Source organism: Lithobates pipiens, unplaced genomic scaffold (assembly GCF_037356315.1).
Source record: "Lithobates pipiens isolate NorthernLeopardFrog02 unplaced genomic scaffold, aLitPip1_a1.2 Scaffold_18, whole genome shotgun sequence".
In the NCBI taxonomy this organism is placed as follows: domain Eukaryota; kingdom Metazoa; phylum Chordata; class Amphibia; order Anura; family Ranidae; genus Lithobates; species Lithobates pipiens.
Genome location: NW_027507758.1, coordinates 274,560,742 through 274,585,178, shown reverse-complemented (window position 1 = coordinate 274,585,178; position 24,437 = coordinate 274,560,742). Strand labels below are relative to the sequence as shown.

The following is a 24,437-nucleotide window of genomic DNA, read 5'->3' as shown; positions in this document are numbered from 1 at the left end:
TGAAACATATTTGAGGTTAACCAAGATTCAAAGACTGGTGAAAGAAACAACTTAAAAGACTAGCTTTGGTCATCTGTGGAAGTGAAAATGGACCCCCCAGCATGTTTTACCAGGAGGTCCCTTTTTCCCCACTTTAATCTGTCAGTGCTCCTGATACAGAGTAGTACCATTTCTGATAGTAAGGTCTCATTTACTGTGGTGGCAGCCCTTGCCCCCATCTGAAAAGCAATCCATGGTGGATCCCTTTTCAGAGGGTGGCTGGGAATGTGATTTGTCACCTCCACACCACCTGCTTTACTATGAAAAGTCTGCACCACTGCGCTGCAGCCACAAGCTGCATGTATGAATGAGCCCAAGCAGAGCTCTGCAGCGTAAACCAAGCCAGTCCCTTCATGCTTACCTGTAAGCCATCAGTTTGACAATTGGGTCATATGTTATGCTGACAGGGTCTGCAATGTTTGTTTGTAAACGCTATGCTTATACAGCTTCCCAGATTTAATGTTTCATTTTCAAACATACTTGATATATTACAGTATAAAATTACAAAACAAATCTTTACACTAAAACAACCAAAATATATTTGTGTTTAACATACTTCACTGAATTTATAACCTCATTAGGAACAGGGTTTGTTTGATTTAAATAAAGTTGATTTAAATCACTAGTAAAAATGCTAGATTTAAATCATCGTTTTTAAAGAGCAACTGTCATCTCTGTCCCGCAGCGGCTCCTTCTCTGACCCGCTGTTGACTCATCGACAGGCCCATTCACTTTAAAGGGATGGCTGGTGATGCAGCAGTAACATAACAAGGTGAAGGATGTGGATGCCCACTAACAGGCGCTGCAATGATGGATCTGAAATGACAGGTGCTCTTTAAATGTTGGGCCTATCTGTGGCCAGGCTGTGTAAAAGTCTCACACATGTGGTATTTCCGTACTCAGGAGGAGTAGCAGAATCTATTTTTGGGGTGTCATTTTTGGTATGTACGTGCTATGTGTTAGAAATATTGTATAAATTGACAACTTTTGTGTAAAGAAAAACGCAATTTTTTTTTTTTTTTTACACATTTTACAAAAACTACTAGAAACAAAAAACGTTCAAAAGACTCATCATGCCTCATAGATTATACATTGGGTTGTTTTCTTTCCAAAATGGGGTAATTTTTGGGGTGTTTCCATTGTCCTGGTGCTCTTCAAAAGTGTAAGAGGTAGTCAAGAAATGATATGTGTAATTTATGCTCCAAGAACGCCTGATGGCGCTCACTGTATGTTGCACCTCTGTATGTGGCCACTCTGTGTAAAAGTCTCACGTGGGGTATCGCCATACTCAGGAGTAGTAGAATGTGTTTTGGGGTGTAATTTGGGGTATGCATATGCTGTGTGTGAGAAATAACCTGATAATATGACAATTTTGTGAAAAAGGAAAATCTTGATTTAGCAAAGGATTGTGGGAAACAATTACAACTTAAAAAAACTCACCATGCCTCTTACTAAATACCTTTGGAATGTCTACTTTCAAAAAAGGTGTCATTTGGGGGGTATTTTTACTTTCCTGGCTTGTTAGGGTCTCAAGAATTTAGATCGGCCGTCAGTACATCAGGTGTGATCAATTTGCAGACATTGGCACCATAGCTTGTGGACTCTATAACTTTCACAAAGACCAAATAATATGCACTAATGTGGGTTATTTTTACCAAAGATATGTAGCAGTATAAATTTTGGGCAAAATTTATGAAGAAAAACTACAAATTTGTAAATTTTATAACCGAAACTAAGAAAAATGCATTTATTTTTTTTTTTTTTACAGAATTTTCGGTCTTTTTTTTTTTTTTTTTTTTCTTTTCTTTTCTTGCACAAAAAATAAAAAAAAACAGCAGTGATTAAATACCACCAAAAGAAAGCTCTATTTGTGTGAAAAAGGACAAAAATTTCATATAGGTCCAGTGTTGCATGACTGAGTAATTATTCAAAATGTGAGCACACCGAAAGCTGAAAATTGGTCTGGTTAGGAAGGGGGTTTAAGTGCCCAGTGGTCAAGTCAAAATTCAGATTTTAAAAAAAAAAAATTTGATTTTTTATCCACCCTGATAAGAATGATTTTGTGATTTATCTTTATACAGTTCAGTGGCAAATCACAGAAAATCAGGACCACACAAGAGGCTGAAAAGCTATGCAGAAAGACAAGATTCTGTAAGTACTAAGAAATGTTGAAATGTGTGTGTGTGTGTGTGTGTATTGCTGGGTTTAAAGGAACATACATGTTTTTATAGATGCATTTTTGTGAGTAGTATCAATTATGTTTTGTGGCTAAAAGGTTACATATATAATCAGTATCTCACAAAAGTGAGTACACCCACTTACATTTTTGTAAATATTTTATTCTATCTTTTCATGTGACAACTCTAAAGAAATGACACTTTTCTACAATGTAAAGTAGTGAGTGTACAGCTTGTATAACAGTGTAAATTTGCTGTCCTCTCAACATATCTCAATGCACAGCCATTAATGTCTAAACTGCTGGCAACAAAAGTGAGTACATCTCTAAGGGGAAATGTCCAAATTGGGTCCAAAGTGTCTATTTTGTGTGGCCACCATTATTTTCCAGCACTGCCTTAACCCTCTTTGGCATGGAGTTCCCCAGAGCTTCACAAGTTGCCACTGGAGTCCTCTTCCAATCCTCCATGGCGACCTCATGGAGCTGAGGGTGTTGGTGCTCCTCCACCTTCTGTTTTTGCCCCACAGATGCTCAATAGGGTTTAGGTCTGGAGACATGCTTAGCCAGTCCATCACCTTTACCTTTAGCTTCTTTAGCAAGGCAGTGGTTGTCTTGGAGTGTGTTTGGGGTCGTTATGTTGGAATACTGCCCTGCGGCCCAGTCTCTGAAGGGATGGGATCATGCACTGCTTCAGTATGTCACAGTACATGTTGGCATTCCTGGTTCCCTCAATGAACTGTAACTCCCCAGTGCCAGTAGCACTCATGGCGCCCCAGACCATGACACTCCCATCACCATGCTTGACTGTAGGCAAGACACACTTGTCTTTGTACTCCTTACCTTGTTGCTGCTACACACGCTTGACACCATCTGAACCAAATACGTTTATCTTGGTCTAATCAGACCACAGGACATGGTTCCAGTAATCCTTGTCCTTTGTGTGCTTAGAAGAGGCTTCCTTCGGGGATGACATACATGCAGACCAATTTGATGCAGTGTTCAGCGTATGGTCTGAGCATTGACAGGCTGACCCCTCACCCCTTCAACCTCTAGTAATGCTGGCAGCACTCCTACGGCTATTTCCCAAAGACAACTTCTGGATAGGACGCTGAGCATGTGCACTCAACTTTGGTCGACCGTGGCGTGGCCTGTTCTGAGTGGAACCTGTCCTGTTAAACTGCTGTATGGTCTTGGTCACCGTGCTGCAGCTCAGTTTCAGGATCTTGTCAATCTTTTTATAGCCTAGGTCATCTTTATGTAGAGCAAAACATTTTTATTTTTTATTATTTTTTCAGATTCTCAGAGTTCTTTGCCATGAGGTGCCATGTTGAACTTCCAGTGACCAGTATGAGAGTGTGAGAGCGCTAACACCAAATCTAACATACCCTCACATGATACCAGGGAGGGAAAATTGCTAATTGGGCCCAATTTGGAAATTTTCACTTACACTGTTATACAAGCTGTACACTCACTACTTTACATTGCAGCAAAGTGTAATTTCCTCAGTGTTGTCACATGAAAAGATATAATAAAATGTTTACAAAAATGTGAGCGTTGTACTCGCTTTTGTGAGATACTGTGTGTGTGTGTGTATATGTAATATAATTTCCTTTTTGGGAGTTTCTGTTCTCTACTTGTCTTTTGATTAATTTTTTTAATGTAAGCACATTATAAGAATATAGCTCATGTACATGAGTGGAGTTAAAACCTAGTACACCATATATAGCTTCTTTTTTTTTTTTTTTTCTTTCGAGATTAATCCTCTTGTTGAGTGGACCACTATTAACCACTTCAGCCCTGGAAGAATTTGCCCCCTTCCTGACCAGGCCTTTTTTTGCGATACGGTACTGCGTCACTTTAACTGATAATTATGCGGTCATGCTTTGTGGTACCCATACAAAATTTACGTCCTTTTTTTCCCCACAAATAGAGCTTTCTTTTGGTGGTATTTGATCACCTCTGCAGTTTTTATTATTTGCGCTATAAACAAAAAAAGAGCGACAATTTTGAAATAAAGCAATAAGCTTATTGATTGGCTTGCGCAAAACTTATAGCGTCCACAAAATAGGGGATATATTTCTGGCAATTTTTTTTTTTTTTTTTTTTTTTTTTTTTTTTACTAGTAATGGTGGTGATCAGCGACTTTTATCAGAATTGCGGTGGGCAGATCGGACATTTTTTATTTATTTTTATTTTTTATGCTTTTTTGGGTCCATTGACATTTATACAGCGATCAAAGCTAAAAATAGCCACTGATTACTGTATAAATGTCACTGGCAGGGAAAGGGTTAACGTTAGGGGGCGATCAAGGGGTTAAATGTGTGTATTCTAACTGGGGGGGGTTGGGAGTGACTAGAGGAGGAGTCATATCACTGTTCCTAACTAATAGGAACACACGCTCTATCTCACCTGACAGAACCAGGATTTGTGTGTTTATACACACAGATCCTTGTTCTGTCTCTCGTGCCCACGATCGCGGGTGGCCGGCGGACGCGTGCCTGCTAAGGCTCTTAAAGGAGCCAAAATACCTTAAGTTTTTTTGCGCAGGGCTGCCAACCTGCCGATTTATATATGTACATGTGCTGTTCGGGAGGTGGTTAAAGATCCAAGACCAGTGAAGACTGTGTCGATTCTACGCTGTTAAGATGTTAAAGATCTTTGGAAGGACATTTTATGGACTGGGTATGAAAGATATTAATAGTTAGCGCTGATCTTGTAACTGATATTTTTCTCCACTGGGGTGGAATTATTTCAGCTACTGCTAAAGTGAGAGTTTTGCTTTTATCCATTTGATCTCTAGTGCGCAAATCATGATGCAAGTGTCATTCAATGACTGTCATATTTATTCATTTAAATATACAAACCATTCTGCTCGGCAGTGCTAATTGTAGTGCACCTTACCTATAGAATGAGTTACAAAATGCTGGGGTATAAGATGAGGTGAGCTACAATTAGCCTTGTCAAGTACAATGGTTTGTTTAACAAAATTGATGAACATAACAAATATTTGATACATATGCAAATATTTAATACAACCTATATGTCTTTTGTCATTTAAAAAAATTCTAGACGATAAAGCGCAGAATTGTATACAGTGGCTCAGAGAATGAAGATGAACCAAAGAGCTGTCATATGGACTCTGGTATCTTTTCGTTCTATACTTTGTGTTCTCTGTCATATTATCCTGTATATTCTGTTTGCTGATTCTGCAGTCAGCCCTTAAATTGGAACTATGGGCAAAACTACATATGTGATATTGTCTGTCACTAACATCAACACAGCCGTTTTTGGTTTTCTTTGGTCTCTAGTAGTGTCCTCCAACAGGGTGATAGTACTATTCGTTCTGCAGTGAAATTGCACCACAGCAATGTTACTCGGCGCATAAAACTATCACATTCTGAAATGGTTATCTCATGTTCCATCTTTGCTCCTAACAGCTGTAGTCAATCTCTGGCATGTATCCCTGTATGTGCAAACCCCATCTGACTCATTTTGTCCAAAGACCTCTGACGAAGTTCTTATTTTTAAACTTAAGCCTTTTAATAATGTTTCTGCGGCCATAAGGAGCTTCTCTTTCTTTCCTGAGTATTGTCCTTTCCAACAATTTCCACAATGTGTATGTGTGGCAGAACTAGGTTATATGAGCACAATATGACTTGCCTGTATTGGTTGTTTTAATTGTGCTGAGCTTCAATCCAAGCAGTGGTGGCTCTGCACACTTGGAATTGGTGTGGATACAAATGTATGGTGGAGTTATTTACAGAGAGATGTAGTGATTCTTGGTGTACTTAATACTTCTTTAGTGTGTTACATTTTTTGATTTATATCATGTTGTGGTGGTTTTGATTTATGTAGAGCATGCAGCACTTTAAATCGGTTTTGTTACTTTTATACACAGCTGTGCAGCAATTTCTTTGTTTACGTGGTATTATCACATTTTGATTAGGGTAAAAAAAATGAGGTTAGTCTACTGTTGCCATAAAGGTAAGAGACTCTCTACTCATGTATTCATCTGTATTTTTCTTTTGAAAGGGTCAGTAGACAAGTCCATCAGATCATGCCAATCATCGTGTTACAAGATGGACCAGATCGTTAAACAAATGCATCGGGATCACACTCGTCTGACTAAAAAGGTCCTAGCTGTGGAGCAACAGTCATTACAGAAACTTTCTGAAATATCAACAGCACTGAGCACATTAAGCAGCTACATCATGAACACCCAGAATCCCCAAAGAGCTTCATGTCCTCCTTTTCTAGATGCTGCAAAGAATCAGCAAAATGAAAAGCAGGTTGCCCAAAGTCATCGCCATGGACTGTGGTCAGACACCTCTGCAAATCATTCCACTAAAAGAGAGTATGAGTCTTAGCAACTCTTCACGTGAGTGCCTGCATAAGATCCGTTGCATCCATTAGAGTTCTTCTGTTGAATTTGTAATTGTATCTACTAGTAGTTATGTGAATGTTCAGCAGACTACTTTCACTCATGTTACAAACCATTACATAATTTAAATACTAGTAAATGTGTGTCAGTTGGCTGAATGGTAGAATATATAGAAAGAAAGAATGGAGCGTGCGAGAGTGCCAAAGATCAAAACAAATGGATTTTAAAACAATATTAAGCAATTACATGCTGTTATACAATAAATGACTACAAAATACATGGGTGTATCAGTTTGGTGTGTGATTTATGTGTAGAAAAAATGTGAAGAGTAATTGACATAAATAAATGAACTGTGACTATGATGGAAAAAATGTGTGATTATAAATTTGCATGTGCATAAGATTCATCAGAGAGTTTTGAGATTTCAGAAGGATGTGGGGGGGACTCATTGGTCAAAATAAGTATAGTGAATCTAAGATGGTTTACAGGATGAAATTTCAGTTCTAAGGAGCCAAAGGTGTTCTTACCAGAGATGAAACAGATGCAAGGAAAAGTGTGGACTAGAGAATTAAGGGCCGGTATCAGTACTTGAATGGACTGAATGCTCAATAAGCTCATATTTTAATCCTACAGCACAAGTACATAGACTTGGGGTATTCCTCAACCCTGGGTTATAGGCTGGTATCTTTAGGTGATTGGACACTGGCAAAGCTTTGCTGGACATGTCCCCCTGGGCATACTCCTATAATCCTGCCCCCACTCCATGAGATCTCCATTATTTGCTAGTGTTCTAAGGTGATGGATCTGGGAGCCTTGTTTGAGCCCATATTATTCTGTCAATTTCATTCTTGTCCTCTCCACCTCAACATCTTGCCGGCCTGGAACAAGCACATTCCTTCTGTCAACCTTTCATTTAACTCTCCAGCAAGCAATACATTCCCTAGCTTTGTGTCATTCCTATTGCAACAGATTCCAACCTCACAAGCTGGGATGGATTGTTCCAATTACCCATAGTTTAGGGAACATGGTTACCCAAGGAAGCCAAGTTCCATATTAACATCCTAGAGTACAGAGTGACAAAACTATATCTGAATCAGTGGACCCCCCTTCTTTAGGATTACCAGTTGGAACTGCTCTGCAAAATAGAGCAAGAAAAGAAGTAGGTGCCCAGACATACTCAAACGTATAGATTATCTCTGGCCTCACCAAGCAAGCCAGACCTTCTGTCTCGGGGCACCCTGTACCATCCTGCTTTTCAGTCACTGACATTAATGGCATGGCTGTTGATCCAAGTCTTGAGGAACAGGGGTGTCTCTGATTTTGTCATTCCCACATGGCTCAAAGCCAGAAAAGCTACTTCGAGGAAAAAATGCTGTTATACCTAAAAACCCTTCTTTGCCTGGTGTGAACATGGTTTTCAATCCCAAACATCTGTGTAACTTGCATGTTGACCACCATACAATCGGGAGCAGAGGCTGGCCTCAAGTACTCTTAAAGCGGACCGTCGGTAATTTTTTTCATCTTTCCATCAATTAAATCTTCTGCACTTGTTTTAACTTTGGATAGTAAAACAATTTTTTTTTCTGACAGTAAATACCTTATACAGCTCACTTCCTGTCTGTGTAAATCTAGGAAGTGAACAGGCGGCAACTTCAGATGCCCACAGTTAAAATGGATGCAGCCAGACTTAGTGGAGGAGATTTGTGCAGCATATTTGGCAAGGACAGAATCGCAGTATATATAAAATGATATGCAAAGTGGTTGGAGGGAAGCTTCAAAATGGCAAAGATGTTTTTATTACAAATTATGTGAGCAGACTGCAGTTCCTCTTTAGGTACAGGTTTTGGCCTTGTCCATTATGTTCCAAAAACTTCTGATTTCATTTTCCCTTGTAAAAACCTTTTTATTAAAGGTGTTTCTTGGATGAGACTACCCCTAGAGCACCCTGTGCTTCCTTGGGATCTTAATTAGGTTCTCTCTGACCTGAAACAACAACCTTTGAACCCTTCAGGGAACTCTTTAGATGATCTTTCCTGCAAATTGTCCTTAGTGGCTATCAAGTCTGTCAGATGGGTTTCTGAATTGGTGTCTCTCTCTTGTAAGGAGCTATTCCTGATCTCTCACAAAGGAATTTCCTCTTTGTGCCCTGCTCCTAAGTACTCCAAAAAGATTGCTCTTCATTGTCCAGACATTGTCAGAGCTATCAAAGTTCATCTAAAAAACGTTATATTATGAAGACAGATTCTCTGTCTTGTCATCATGACCATGAAAAGGACATCTTGCTTCAAAATCCACAGTTGCCAGGTACATAAGACAACGCCTTTCAAGAGTTTACTGTACTTTGTAAAGGAAGAAACCTCCAGAACTCTTAGGTGTTCACGCCACCAGATCGGTGGGTGTTTCCTGGGCATTCTAAAGTCAAGCCTGTGCTGCCCAGTTTTGCAGAGCCGCCACCTGGTCTTCAGTTCATACCTTCCCCATTTCTTGCAGGTAGATGTCCAAGCTTATGCAGCTTTCAGCCGCAAGGTTCTTGCAGCAGCACTGTGAGTGTTCGTTGACCCTTTTTGGTGGGCCTGTTGGCACAGTTCTGGATAGAGGGGAAGAGGAAACCAAAGACTATGTGAGTTAGTGTATAATCCAGCCTAATCCCTGCAGGATTTGCCATGGAATATCATAGAATGTGATGTCAAGCCTTGGTGAGGGGGATCTTTCAGATAAGAATGTCTGACATTCCCCTGGCTTAAAAAAATGGGTAGGGCTATAGACACAAAACCTTGTGAAGAATAAGGATGCTGAGGCTACCCCAGAGTGCATAACCACATAAAGTGTAGATCCTTGAAAGGCAAAGCAAGTCTTACATGAGAGGGAATTGGGACAGGGGGATAGGTGTCGTACATGCCTATTAACCTAAGGAAGACTCTCTTAATCAAGTAAAGCTAGTGGGTTTTGAGGTCCAGAATAGGACATGTGATTGCGTCCCTGCTGGGTACTGAAACAAGGTTGGAATTAAACTCACAAAAGGACATGAATCACCACTCCAAGGAGAGATAAAAACCTGCAGGGACTCTAAAAACTGCAGTCCTGGGGAAAGGTGTAAATTTGCCTGTAATCACTACACCAATTTATAAATTGGAGAAAGGTGCTTCCTCCCCCATCGTGGAGCTGAAGGAGTGGAAACTGATCGTCCTGCTGCCCTGTAGTTATCAACTTGGCTTATGGTCTTCTCAGTAGACATGTGCAATTTGTTTCTTTATAAGTCAAAATTTTAGATAAAATTTTCATTAGAGATTCGGAATGTAATTTGAATGCGAAATGGAAGCATATTGCAATCAATACAGTAAGGTATCAAAGCGAAATAACATAGTTACTACCTAGGTTGCTTAATAGAATAAAATAGAAAAGAATAGACTAGAATACAATATAATAGAAAATAAAGGAATATAAGAGAATAAAATAGAAAATAATAGAATTTAAATAAAATGGAAAAGGTAAAGGAATAGAATGGGAATAAATAGAATAAAATGGAATAGAATATTTTCTATTTTTTTTTTCTATTCTTTTATAGTCTAATCTATTCTATAAAGCAGCCTATGTAAGAATCATCATCCTGCCTCACTTTTATATATTACTGTACTTATTGCAATATGTTTCCAATTTGAATTAATTTTCTAATAGAAAATAACGAATATACAGAATGAATTCAAATATATGAAACAAATTCTGAAAACAAATAATTCTAGCATATATGACAAAATTTATTGGTTAACGTAACAAACCCGAAACAAAACTATTTTTGTCCTGCCCATCTCCACCTCCAAGACTAGGTAGGCTTACGAAAGAGCTGCAGTAGGGACAGGTCTTGCACATTCCCTGGGAGTTTCATGGACCTGGGTCAAGGCATCCCCTAACAGTCAGGGATAAGGTTACTGTATCTGGGTATAAGATCTGATTTTTTCACCCATGGAATCTTGTCATCAAGGTTTGTGCCTCAGATGAAAAACCAGGGTGCATGGATCAATCATTTTTTATAACTTCTAACACTGACCTCCAAAGATGGGCCATTTTTTACTTGTACTGACACTAAAGATTGGGCAAATTTTACTCTCGCTTATACCAACGATGGGGAAAGAGAGGATAAAATGGCAGTAATGCAGGTGAGTAGAAGGGACCCCGAAGATGCAGATGGAAAAGGTATGTCCCTGTTGTATGCATGTTTTTTCCTGATTTCATTACAATACTTTTGGCCATTGCTATCTTTTACCCTGGGCTTTTCCTGCTATGCAAAGGGCCTGGGTGTTTAGTGCAATGGGGACCGGGTGTAGCAGAGGTATTCATGTTGGATGTGGCCTTCCTCTCCACTTGTGGAAATAAATAAATGTGGACTTCTTCCCTTTTAAGTTGGATATCACTGGCCTATACCATTGGTTACAATCTCAGAATGACCGCATGTTGCTGTTTTGGACCTCTTGTGTGTATTTAGTACTAACAAACGCTACCGTTTCACACACAAACTGGGTGCTTATATTGAGTATGCAGGACGTAATTTTGGTTTAGCATTGCTGTATGCTTATTCCATCCTAGTCATCAGGATAAAGACAGCTTCAAAAACAAATCTGCAATGGCAGCTTGCATGTTTCCTTTCTCGCTGCTTCATGTTAAAGTGGATCTGAAATAAAATTTTGATCTTAGGTTAGCTTTAAAAGATTATTAAACCTAAGAACAAAAATGTAATAATGTATACCACTCCATAGATATGGTGGCAGCATTATTTATTTATTTTCAGTCTAAGAACATTTTTTTCAAGTTAGAGAATTACCTGTTGGGCTTGCTGGAATCGCAGTTTTCTTTTTACTTCCTGTGCTTGGAACTGGTTGTACTCTGTGTGTTATGCACCCCTGACCCCTGCAATGTAGACTCCAAAGTGAGGAAATCCCTGGCTGTCACCAGAACTAGTGCCCGGGGACTGTCAAGACACTGGTATCTGTGAGCGGTCCTTGCAGGGTCCACAGCCCGGCCGCTGCTTTCAGGTAGGACTTTTTCTTTTTTTTTTTTTTTTTTGTACTAAGGCTGTCGGACCCTCCCTTAACCGGTGCGATGGCTGGCTCAGGCTCCTTTTCTCTAGATCCGGCTGCCGCTGCCCACTCTATAGTAGAAACTGGATGCGGAGGAGTGATATGTTGGAGGGAGTGTAGCGGCCGTCCCACAGCATAAATAATGCGGCAGAGTGTGGCGCTTTTCAGATGGTGCGGGCGGGAGAACAGTCAAGGAAGGTCAAGGTCAAAGGACAGGTGATGGCCTGGAACTTGGTGGATTCTTCTCTGCTGGTCCGGCTCCAGCATAATAACATCATGTTTTCTAAATATACAGTATATTATATTCTTTGCAGGGAGAGCCCCTGGACCGGAGTACTACCTGGTGTTAGTGTAGGAAAACTTGGTAGCACGTCTGGGGAATATAGGTGATAAGACTAAGTGGGTTCTATGGGGACCCTGGCCTGCTCTAAAGGGGGTCATGTTGGCTAAATATATATATTCTTTGCAGGGAGAGCCTGGAGTACCTGGCGGTGCAGGAAAACCTGGTAACATGGGGAGTACAGATGAAAAGGTAAGACTAAAGGGGGATTATTGGGGACCCTGGCCTGTTTTTTAAACATTTTATAACAGTATACCACAGACAGTCTTTATATAATGTTATTTTAAGCTTTGTAGAACTAGGCCAGAGAGTAGACAGTGTTTTTTGATGGTTTTCATTTGAAATGTACCTTGGGGCCTTCACTAAGATCTGTGCTTTGGAAAATGTCTGCCACAGCCTTGGTCCATGCCTATCCCAGCTAGTGCCACTATTGGAAAATGTCCCTTCTATTCCTGTTATGGTGACAGTCTAACATTTGGGATTTTCTTTTACTCTTAGCAATAATGGTAAACAGGAAAAAAAAAAAAGCAAATCTCTCTAATTGAGCACAGAGGTTAAATCTCCCTAACTGGGTGCTGAGAGAGCAATAGAAACCTTCCAGGTGTTTTAATGCCTTTTCTACTCTATCCAAAATGGCAAAAAAAGTTCCCTTGAGGCTCAGATCACATTTTAATGGGCTGCTGTGCTGCATGAACCACACAAAAAAGATGCATGCATCTTTTTAAAAATGCAGCCATGGGAAACCGCATGGTCTTTTTTTATTATACGGTTCTTGTCATCACGATGCGGGCTGAGATGCATGGGGGTGCCATTCAGGATGAATGGCAGCCCCGCAAGAGCAGTGCGACTCGGCTGCAGATATTGATGTGACTTCTGCAACTGGAACACACAGTGCAGACTAGTATGAACTTAGCCTTTTAGCTTTTTTTCTTTGTTTTTAATCAAGGCTGGTACTTAACCCCTTCCAGCCCAAGGACATCATATAACATCTTTGACTTTGAGTGGGGATATCCGAATGATGCCTGCAACTGCATCACTCAGATATCATCTTTTACAGCCGGCGATACTGTACACCTTCAGAACAATCATAGTGGCAGTTCAGCTGCTTGATCATTCTTACAGGCGGCGAGAGGGGACATCATTCCCTCCGGTGCTTCTCTGGGCTCACCCGTGCGACCGGCGAGCCGGAGAAAGAATCTGCCGCCAAACATTGATCATAAAGATTTCCAGTGCCCATATGGTCCCAAGTCATCAATATGACCTTTGGAGGCCCGGGCGCAACGGTTTGACAATCACGCCTGACCGGCCAAAGGAAACAAAGCTGAGAACTTGGCTGGAAAGAGATTTGTTCGTTTTTTTTTTTTATCTCAATCATCCCAGCCTCGAGGAGACATGTGGGGTCTATCTCTTATAGACCCCACATCTCTCCATAAAGAGGACCTGTTGTGTACCATTCCTATTACAAGGGATGTTTAGATTCCTTGTAAGAGGAATAAAAGTGATCAAAAATAAATACATTTTAAAGAGAGAGTGTAAAATAGACAATAATTGCCCTGTCCGTGTGTGCTTGCAGTGAGAGCAAAAATTTTAGCCCAAGACCTCTCTGTAGCTCTAAACTGGTAACCTGTTAAAAAAAAAAAAAAAAAAAATGGGCTAGCAAAAAAAAAAAAAAAGATTTTTAAATGTAGAAGTGCCAGAATAGGCTAAGGGTGGAAGTGGCAATGAAATTTATTAAAAAAAAAAAAAAATCACTGATTAACATTCTTTTAATAAGTTTATTTAATCATCAAACCTGGCATTGGAGAGATAAACACTCGACTATAATAGCCTCCTAATTGCTGCCGCGGTACTATGATGAAGTCCCGCCTTCACAGCCGCTATGAATAGTCTGTAAACCGTCGCTGTGTCCACTATGACATATAAAGCTACCGCACTCAGCTACTGGCTCGAAAGTAAACGTCCCCTGCGTCATACAACTGCTCAGCAACCTACTCAGCATCAACCCCATCATCCAATCATCTCTGGAAAACTTCCAGGCGCGCCCCCCACCCACGTGAGGTTGTACCCGTTATGTAAGGAGGAGCCAAGTCCCGTTTCCTTGTCCAGTACGACGCTGCAGCGTCAGGCTCAGGGGGGCGTGGTGTGGTGTCCAGTTGGCGCATGCGCTGTAGCGCGGTCTAAGCTCAGAGCGGCCGGGTTGTAGTGTGTTGGTTTCTGAGGGAGCTCGGGACAATGAAGCAGAATTCTAACGTACCGGCGTTCCTGAGCAAACTGTGGACGTTGGTGGAGGACTCGGACACGAACGAGTTTATCACATGGAGTCAGGTAAGCGCCTCTCTGCCCTGTGTGTACATGGCATGGCTTCCATCTTGTGGCAACGGCCCAGGCATGATGCCAACCAAGCCTTCTCCACACACACGCTGCCCTCCTTTCTTCGAGGCTAGGTTCATTCTACCCCTCTGTCTGTGGGCACTTCTCTTCCTTAGGAGGCCCCTCATGCTACCTTATAGAATCTGTACACAACGCTGGCATCCAATCCTCCTAAAGCCCATTCATTTCATTGTTCACAAAGCATGCCAAGACCTCAATCAACACCCTTTAGCCCCATACACATTATCCGATTTTTATCTTCAGATTTACTAAAACCATGTAGTGCAAGGACCTGCCTGATTGCATACACATTGAAACTCCTATATGGTTTTGGTAAATCTGAAGGGAAAACTCAGCGGAAAATCTGATAGTGTGTATGGTGCTTTACACTTCTAGTGTGCTTGTGTTGGCTCTCAACCATACTGTCATGCCATCAAATAACTGGCATCCGAGCTGGTCACATGTGCAGCACCATGGCACCTGCACACCAGACAGAGGCAAAGATGGCGGCTTCCTTGTCTTTAGAGCAGTGGTCATCAACCCTGTCCTCAGGACCCACTAACAGGCCAGGTTTGCAAGATAACTGAAATGCATCACAGGTGATATAATTTGCTTTGTTTTGCTTAAAGTGGGGTACCCCCTAAAAAAAAAAAAATTAAAAGTCAGCAGCTACAAATACTGCAGCTGCTGGCTTTTAATAATCGGACACTTACCTGTCCCGGGTTCCAGCGATGCGGGGGAACGAAGCCCCCCCCCCCTCGCTCCCCGCTCCGCTTGCGGCGCCGTCATGCATACTGTGGGCACCCGGCTGTGGCTTCACAGCCGGGCACCCACTGCGCATGCGCGAGCGGCGCAGGGCGCCGTGATACGCCGTACAGTCACCTGGGACACGTGACAGGTCCCAGGTGAATGTGCGTCGCGAGGGGAAGTGATGTCACCAGCCCGGGCAATGAAGAAGGCAGACTACGAGGGACCCCCTAGCAACCGGTATTTAGAGGTGAGTAAAAAATTTTTTTTTTGCCAATTATTTTTTTTTGATTTTTTTTAAGATTTTTAAGTAGTTTTATTTTTTGGGGGGCAACTCCACTTTAAGTTCCGGTTCATACTGGGACGACTTGTCAGGCCACTTCGCCTCCTGACAAGTCACATCCTGTTCTGTACTATGGAACCGTTCTAATCGGAGTGACACAAGTCATTCCGACTTAGAAAAAGGTTCCTGTACGACTTTGGGGGTGACTTGTGTTGACTTCTATAGAGAAGTCATTTTGCAAGTCGCCGCAGCGGTTGTGTCCAGGTCGCCTGAGGCAGTCGTACAGCAAGTCGTGTGTGAACCGACACTAAGCCTGAGTTCACACTGATGGGATGTGGGAACCAGCACGATTGTAGCTCTGATTCCCGCATCTCATCTCTCGCACAGGCAGTTCATACTGCCCTCTGTGAACCGCTGCCGGTGTCATTACGTTTTTAATGACATCTGCAGATCGCAGTGCAAACTGTGACCTCGCACAGGAATCGGCTCACCGGGGTGAGAACACCCATGCGATCCCATTTCTGTGCAGGGGAAAAAGAGTCCCTGCACTTTTTTTTTTTTTCCCTGCAAATCCAATGCAAGTTCAGTCATACGACTGTATGGCCGAACTCGCATCTCAGACATTGCATGCGATTAGCACCGCAGGTGTACGGTTGCCACCCCTTCCCTTTTTAAACCTGAACACATGAATTGCACAGGTTCTGAGGCTGATTATGATGGTAATTAAACTCACTTGGTGTCTTATCTGTATTAAATTAGCCTCAGAACCTGTGTAATTCATATGTGTTTGGGTTTAAGGCTAGGTTCACATTGCAGCGATGCGGGAACCCGCGGCGGGTTCCCACATCGCATACCTCCCAGCGGCAGTTCACACTGCCCTATGCGAACTGCTGGGAGTGTCAGTGAAACGTTAATGACACCCCCAGATCAGTCCGCATATCGCAGTGCGATCTGCAAACTTGGACAGGAATCGGATCGCATGGTGTGAACACCCATGCGATCCGATTCTGCTGCAGACCAAAAAAAGGGTCCTGTGCGAGTGCGATGCGAATTCAGCCATACTATCTGTATGGCTGAACTCGCATTGCACAGAGATCGGATGTGATTTGCACTGCAGTACGGTGCAAATCACATCCGGTTCTCGTAGCCCCAGCAGTGTGAACCCAGCCTAAAGGGATGAGGTGGCAACCCTACGCAGGTGGGAATCGCATGCGATGTCTGTGATCACAGTAGTGTGAACCTGGGCTGAAGCAGAATTAAACCTTCCTATCCTTTCCAACCCAGGAAGCTGCTTCTCTTTGATCTGTAACTGCCACGTGCTGCTGCACATGTGATCAGTTATGACACCAGGTGTTTGACAGTTTGGTTGAGGACATAAATGTGACAGTTTGCATTTCCAGCATTCCAGGAATGTAACTGTTTTTTTTTTTTTTAACTGTTAAATCAATAGGTTTAGTTCCGCTTTATGATTTTGTGCTGTTCAGAGGCTCTGGGTTTCAGCAAACTGGCAACCTCCAACAAGAAGAACCCAGAGTAATGCTGGAGGCAATTTGCGCACACACACTACATTTGGTAGCATAATTATTCATATGGAATGTATGTTCCTTGCTAAAGAACATGATATTTATCAAGTGGTTATGGATAAAGTTGGTTTTAAAACAGAATTAAACTCTCCTATCCTTTACAGCCAAGGAAGCTGCTTCTGTTTGCAACTGCCATGGTGCTACACATGTGATCAGTTCTAACACCAGCCATTTGATGGTTTGACAGTTCGGTTGAGGACACAATCAAATGTGACAGTTAGAAATCCCAGCATTCCAGGAATGTAACTGTTTTTGAACTAGCCATAACTTTTTTGGTTATGGGTAAAGTTCCACTTTTAGGCCTCATGCACAGTGGACGTTATAAAAACGCCAGTAGCTTCGCAGTGAGTTTTTCAATGTTTTTGCAATAGCGTTTTTCCCACATTAGAGTTTTAGCAGATTTATTATTATTTTTTTTTTTCAATGGATCAAAAACGTTAAATGATGTTGAGCGATGTTTTTGAGCGTTTATCAGCTTTAGAGTGGGAACCCACTAGCTTTGTTTTTTGTTTTGTGCCCAAAACTGCTGATAACAGCCTATATGTGCATGGACACATAGGATAACATGATGGAGAGTTTAATGACTGTAGAAAAAAAACGTCTACAGTCAAAAACCGCCCAGAGTGCATGAGGCCTAAAATTGGTATAAAAGCAAACATTTTAATATACTGCAGCTTGCCAATTCTTAAAGAGGAAGTAAACCCTGATGGGTTTTACTTCCTCTTTATTTACCTGCAATGGTAAAGCATAATGGACTACTATGCATCGCATAGTAGTCCATTATGTGTCACTTATCTGAAACCGAAGATAGAAAAAAAAGTGCAGTGCTGGGTAATATAATAATGATACAAGGGAATATAAATAAACGGTTTATTTATTCATTCATTTATTTATATAATATTTTCATATTGCTTATTACACACCTAGCGCAATTCTTCCTTTTTTTTTATTTTTTTATCTGAAACCGAAGCCTGCAGTGTCACCACTGTCCCCATTAGCAGCGAGCGTCCATCTTCACCCCTCTTTCTTCCGGGGCTGCAAATCCAGCTATGTGACTGACCGGAGGCGCATGACATCGCTCCGGCACATGTGCGCGGAGCCGTCAGTCACGGCATGACTTCTTTAGAAATGGCACGATCTGCCCTTTCTAAAGAAGAAACCCAGAAAGTAGACATCGGTGCACGGCTTTATTGTAAATTACTCCAAAACTGGTGAGGTTTAGGAGATATTTCCAGCACCTACAGGTAAGCCTAAATATAGGCTTCCCTGTAGGTAAAAGTGGTTGTGCAGGGTGTTCAACTACTTTTAAAGTAATACTAAAGTCTTTGTTATTTTAAATTAAAAAAATAGTCATACTTGCCTGCTCTATGCAATTAGTTTTGCACAGAGCAGCGCAAATCCTCCTCTTTTCAGGTCCCTCTTCAGCGCTCCTGGTCCCTCCCTCCTGTTGAGTGCACCCACAGGAAGCAGCTTGTTATGGGGGGAGCCGAGCCACAGCTCCCATTCAGACACTGAGCTGTGGCCCCGCCCCTTTCTCTCATTGGCTGGCTGACTGACTTTGATAGCAGCGGGAAGCAATGTCGCCATGCTGTTGTCTCATCCAATAAGGAGGGGAGTCCTAAAGTGGGGTACCCCCTAAAAAAAAAAATTAAAAGTCAGCAGCTACAAATACTGCAGCTGCTGGCTTTTAATAATCGGACACTTACCTGCCCCAGTGTCCAGCGATGCGGGGGAACGAAGCCCCCCCTCGCTCCCCGCTCCGCTCGCGGCGCCGTCATGCATACTGTGGGCACCCGGCTGTGGCTTCACAGCCGGGCACCCACTGCGCATGCGCGAGCGGCGCAGGGCGCCGTGATACGCCGTACAGTCACCTGGGACACATGACAGGTCCCAGGTGAATGTGCGGCGCGAGGGGAAGTGATGTCACCAGCCTGGGCAATGAGCAAGGCAGATTACGAGGGACCCCCTAGCAACCGGTATTTAGAGGTGAGTAAAAAATTTTTTTTTTTGCCAATTATTTTTTTTTTATTTTTTTTACGAATTTTAAGCACTTTTAATTTTTTGGTGGCAACACCACTTAAGCAGCTGAGACACTCATGCAACATTGCTGGATGTAGAGGGAAATCGGGTAAGTATTAGGGGGCTGAGGGGGGGGATGCTGCACACAGAAGGGTTTTTATCTTAATGCACAGAAAGAATTAAGGATAAAAAAAAATCCTTTTTCCTTTTACAATCATTTAATGTGATGAATTGCATGCAGTGTGAACCCAGGCTTGTCTTCGTGACTTTTACATGTGATCTGGACAGGAATCGCACACTTTTTTTTTAATTATTATTATTATTATTATTATTTTTTTATTTATTTTTTTCACATGTGATTTGTTGCCGTGCAATTTGAGTCCATTCATGTGTCTGCTTCAATTGCACTGCAAAAGAATCGGTATTGGCAAGTACAAAGTATCAGTGCAACCCTATCGGCTAGTATATCTAACACAACACCCCCCATTCAACTTGACAATACTGCTGTCCACAGGTGTCTCTGTTGCTCATTCATCCAGAGTGGCGGCACAGGAGGTGTGTTACTGGCCAGATCACCAGGTTAAAGCAGAGGGGAAAGAAGCCTAAAAAAATAAAATTTAATACAGCCACCACATCTAAGGATTGTTAAGCTGCAGTATCTTAAAGAGGGATTTCACTGTAAAAAATAAATAAATATTAAAAGCCATCAGCTACAAATACTGCAGCTGCTGACTTTTAATAAATGGACACTCACCTGTCCCAGGATCCAGCGATGTCGGCAGCAGATCGATCTCTCGGCTGCTGCCGCCACCATTCTAGGTGAGGGAATCAGTAAATGAAGCGTTGCGGCTTCACTTCCCGGTTCCCTACTGCCCGTGCGCGAGTCGCGCACCGCAATAGGAATGGTCCGTGCTGTCTCTGGGACCTGTGTGTGTCCCAGCAGACAGCGAGCTGGGACAGGAAGAGGCATAGACTCCCATGGGAGTCTATGCCTGGAAGTGGGTGCAAATACCTGTCTTAGACTGGTATCTGCACCCCCTCCCCCCTAAAAGGTGCCAACTGTGACACCGGAGGGGGGAGGGTTCTGATGAGCGGAAGTTCCACTTTAGGGTGGAACCCCGCTTTAAAGGTGATAAGTTTACCTTTAGTAAAATGTTACACCCATATTTAGGATGTGACCATTTACTGAGTAGACCCTATACCACCAAAGTATGCAGTGCCTACTAGTACATTATTTATGACTTAAACATGGGGGGGGCAGCTTTTTTATTTTTCAGCGATTACTTGCCTACCGCATTAATAAAGCCATTCGTTCTAATTCGGCTTGTAGTTCTCTGTGATCTACCAGGGCTCTGATGAGCACCCTAGGTAGTTGATTGATTCTTCCTGTCATTCAGTAACTGCCTTCCTGTATGAGATATGAAGCGGACAGCTACACTGAGCCTGCAGAAGCCTGAGATTGCACTTGTGATCTGATGATTGTGGGTGCAATGCTTTTACAGGCTCCTAATGAAAAAATTTTTAAATAACAAATGCACTTTTTTTTACCTGCAAAAAGATGCGCGGTTGTTAAAGCGGTTGTACACCCTGCTTGGTCATTTTTACCTACAGGTAAGCCTATAATGGGGAATATCTCCTCAACCTACATGACTTAGGAGATCTTCACTTTGCCTGCAACCGCTGACATCAGGCGGAAGGTCTGGCGGATCGTGCCAGAACTTCCAAGCTTGTTGCAGGAACAGAGGACATCATCGGGGCTCCGGACAATTTACTACTGCTTAAATTATTTATATTTATATAATATATATATATATATATATATATATATATATATATATATATATATATATATATATATATATATATATATATATATATATATATATATATATATATATATATATATATATATATATATATATATATATATATTTTTTTTTTTTTTGTGAACTTATCCTTAAAGCATGCCACAGATTACTAGATTTATTCATTTACCTTCCTCCATGAGGGGGGTGCAGGAAGCTTTCCCAGCCGACAGAATACAAGGATTACTGCTAGTGGCTATAGCCACTGACAGTATTTGCATGCAGAAAAAACCGTCAGGCTGATTGTACCAATTCATCAACTTGGGTTCATTCAGCCTGCCCATACATGAGCTAAAGACCCTATCCGTCTCTTCTGTCATAAAAGCATCCTCCTACCTTTCAGCGGTAATGTATAGTAAGCCAGGGCTCGACAAAACCAGGTCGCATTTGCGACTAGAATTAGCGACCTGGGGCATCACAGCTGGGGGTATCATGTCTCCATGGACCCCCCCGGCGTGATTGCGTCGGGCCGTTCCGCCGGCGGACGGTAATTGAGGCCGCGACTTTGAGGCCTTCTGCGGTCCTATGATTCCTTCTGGAATCTGGCGCCCTCTTGTGGTGGCCGTTGGTATGACAACCAGCAATGCTAATGGAGCTTCCTCTGCCTGTTTTTTTTTATTGCCTGCCTATCTCCTTCCCTTTATTTAGAACCCCCTAAACATTATATATATTTTTTATATATATTTTTTATTTTAACACCTTAGAGAATAAAATGGTGGATGTTGCAATACTGTCTGTCGCACCGTATTTGCGCAGCGGACTTGCAAGCGCACTTTTTTTGGGAAAAATTATTTATTTAATAAAAAAATAAGACAACAGTAAAGTTAGCCCAATTTTTTTTTATATTGTGAAAGATAATGTTACGCCAAGTAAATTGATACCCAACATGTCACGCTTCAAAATTGCACCCGCTCATGGAATGGCGACAAACTTTTACCCTTTAAAATCTTCATAGGCGACATTTAAAAAAATTCTACAGGTTGCATGTTTTGAGTTACAGAGAAGGTCTAGGGCTAGAATTATTGCTCTCGCTCTACTGATCACGGCGATACCTCCTATGTGTGGTTTGAACACAGCTTTCATATGCGGGTGGGACAGGGCGCGTTTAAAAATTTTATTTTTATTTTTCTTATTTTAACTTTATTTTTTTCACTGTTCTTTTAAAAAAAAAAATGTGTCACTTTTATTCTTATTACAAGGAATGTAAAAATCCCTTGTAATAGAAAAAGCATGACAGGTCCTCTTAAACATGAGATCGGGGGTCAGAGAGACCTCAGATCTCATATTTACACTAAAATGCAATAAAAAAAAAAATGTAATTTGAAAAAAATAAATAAATAAAATGTCCCTCTAAGAGCTATGGGCAATGACTTGGAGACAGGTGAGGGGCGGCGGCGGTGCTGCTATCTTCCCCTCACTCATCTCCATGTCAGGCCAGGGATAGGTTCGGATCGCCGTTACCGACCTGGCTCCTAACTTTTTAAGTTGGGCTCCTAGATTCCAAGCAAATTTGTCAAGCCCTGTAGTAAGCCACGCATGGTCAGCTCAGGGTACATTTACAACACCCACTCTATGAAGTTCTGGTGTCACCTGTAGAACACCTCCAACCCAATAGTAGAACAAAATACAGAAAAGTCTCCCTGGGACTTTGAGTGAGGTGAATATGGATAGCCAATGAACATACCAGAAGTTAACATTCTCAATATTTATTCTAAAAATTTCATGTGCACATAAATAAGCATTGAGGGGTGTCAAGTCGATAAAATAGTACAGTACAATGTAAAAATTGTCATGGACATACAGTACATATAAAATGCAGTGCCACAAGCATCTAATATAATCCTACGTGTTTTGCAAGACAAGGCTCGCTTCTTCAGGACTGGATGTGTGTGGTATATCTGAAATGATAATCATCACCACTGTGTTGCATACTTGTTTATTATCATTTTAGATATACTACACACACATCTACCCATGAAGAAATGAGCCTGGTCTTGTGTAATGCATAGGGTTATGTTAGATGCTTGTGGCACTGCATTTTATTTGTACAGTATGTCCATGACAATTTTTACATTGTAGTGTACTACATATCTATCCTTTTTTTAATGTGCGTATGACATATTTTGAATAAATCTTGAGAATGTTTGTTTATTTCTGGTATATTCACTGGCTATCCGTATTCAAAGTCCCAGGGTGACTTTTCTGTGTAATTTCCCAGTGTGGTTCATACTTGGTGATCTGCTCCAGGAGGCTTCTCCTTGCTGCTAGGTGGGTTCCTTGCAGCCTCTTCACCCTGTTTTCCAATGGTTGGATGTCATCAAGACATAGCCATCTGATGGGTTAGTTGGAGATTGGTTAAGTAAAAGTGCTTTTCCATCTCCTAGACCAATCTCCGCAGTTGACCCTTAAAGTGTGGGTGCAGCCTTACTGCCGGGGAAGATTTAAAATTTTTCCTAGATTTGGCCATTGCGTTATTCCTGTTATACCTTTTTTGGATTGTGGGAGGAAACTGGAGCACTTGAAGGAAAATGTTCAGTCATGGAGTTTTTTAAAAACTATTATTTAATGCAGCCAACATCTGCTGGCATAAAAAATACTGTCTTCAAAAATGTCCAGGATGTGCACTGGGGGAAGGACCATCTTGTTTCATTGTGCGGCATTGGGAAAATGTTGAACGTTGTATAATTTATTGCTTATTTTACATAATGATGAAAAAATACACACTGTAACACTTGTAAACCACAATATAATGCAGCATGCTGTAAAAGGCACACAAGTGTGAGTATGCACACAACATGAATATTTTCTGATATAAATTAGCCCTTTTGTTTACTTCACATTTACATTGGTCTCCAGCCAGCATTTAGGGGTAAAGCGCTTGTTTTAGCGGCACTTTTTGGTGGGGCGCTTTTAACCCCTAAGAAGGGTTTAAAGGTGCTCATGATGCAGCGCTTCAGAAGCGCTGCCTATTCATTCCAATGGGCAGAGGTGGTGGAGGATCAGTGTATACAGCGCTCCCACAACGCCAAAAGGATGCTGCTTGCAGGACCTTTTCTCCTGTCCTGCAAGCACACTGCTCCATTATGAAAGCACTCAGGCTTTCACACTGGGATGGCTTAAGAGGCCGTTTTCAGGCACTTTACAGGCGCTATTTTTTAGGACTAAACCGCCTGAAAAGCGCATCAGTGTGAAAGGGGTCTAAAACTGGAGAGTGCAAAATCTGGTGCAGCTGTGCATGGTAGCCAATTAACTTCTAACCTCAGCTTGTTCAGTTAGAGCCCTTTCACTCTGAAAGCACCCAGGGGTGGTTTTAATCCTTGCTAGTGGCCAAAAAAGGGTTAAAACCGCCTGCAAAATGCCACTGCAGCGGTGTTTTGCTGGTGGATTGGCAGCACTGCCCATTGATTTAATACACCGCTCCTACAGCGCTGCAAAGAAGCTGCTTGCAGGACTCTTTGTGACGCCCTGCCACTGCAGCGCTCCAGTGTGAAAGCACTCGCTCTTTAACACTGGCATTGCAGCTGAGGCCAACGCGCCTAAAAAACGTCTCCAGTGTGAAAGG

The 24,437-nt window shown here is 41.9% G+C and overlaps 2 protein-coding genes across 6 annotated transcripts in view; both read left to right on the top strand.

The window, feature by feature from the left end:
* Nucleotides 1–6,873, top strand: part of LOC143987873 (heat shock factor protein 1-like) — a 110,274-nt gene extending 103,401 nt beyond the window's left edge. For 3 of the 4 annotated variants that reach the window (XM_077487024.1, XM_077487022.1, XM_077487021.1), the window contains exons 10-12: nucleotides 2,121–2,190; nucleotides 5,285–5,357; nucleotides 6,248–6,873. In XM_077487024.1, the coding sequence (XP_077343150.1) occupies nucleotides 2,121–2,190; nucleotides 5,285–5,357; nucleotides 6,248–6,582 (478 nt within the window). In that variant the 3' untranslated portion in view covers nucleotides 6,583–6,873. The remainder of the gene's footprint in view (nucleotides 1–2,120; nucleotides 2,191–5,284; nucleotides 5,358–6,247) is intronic. The other variant, XM_077487025.1, reaches the window with a different exon arrangement.
* Nucleotides 6,874–14,145: 7,272 nt separating this feature from the next.
* HSF2 (heat shock transcription factor 2) overlaps nucleotides 14,146–24,437 on the top strand; it is a 38,710-nt gene continuing 28,418 nt past the window's right edge. The window contains exon 1 of one of the 2 annotated variants that reach the window (XM_077487019.1): nucleotides 14,146–14,333. In XM_077487019.1, coding sequence (XP_077343145.1) covers nucleotides 14,241–14,333 — 93 coding nt within the window. In that variant the 5' untranslated portion in view covers nucleotides 14,146–14,240. The remainder of the gene's footprint in view (nucleotides 14,334–24,437) is intronic. The other variant, XM_077487020.1, reaches the window with a different exon arrangement.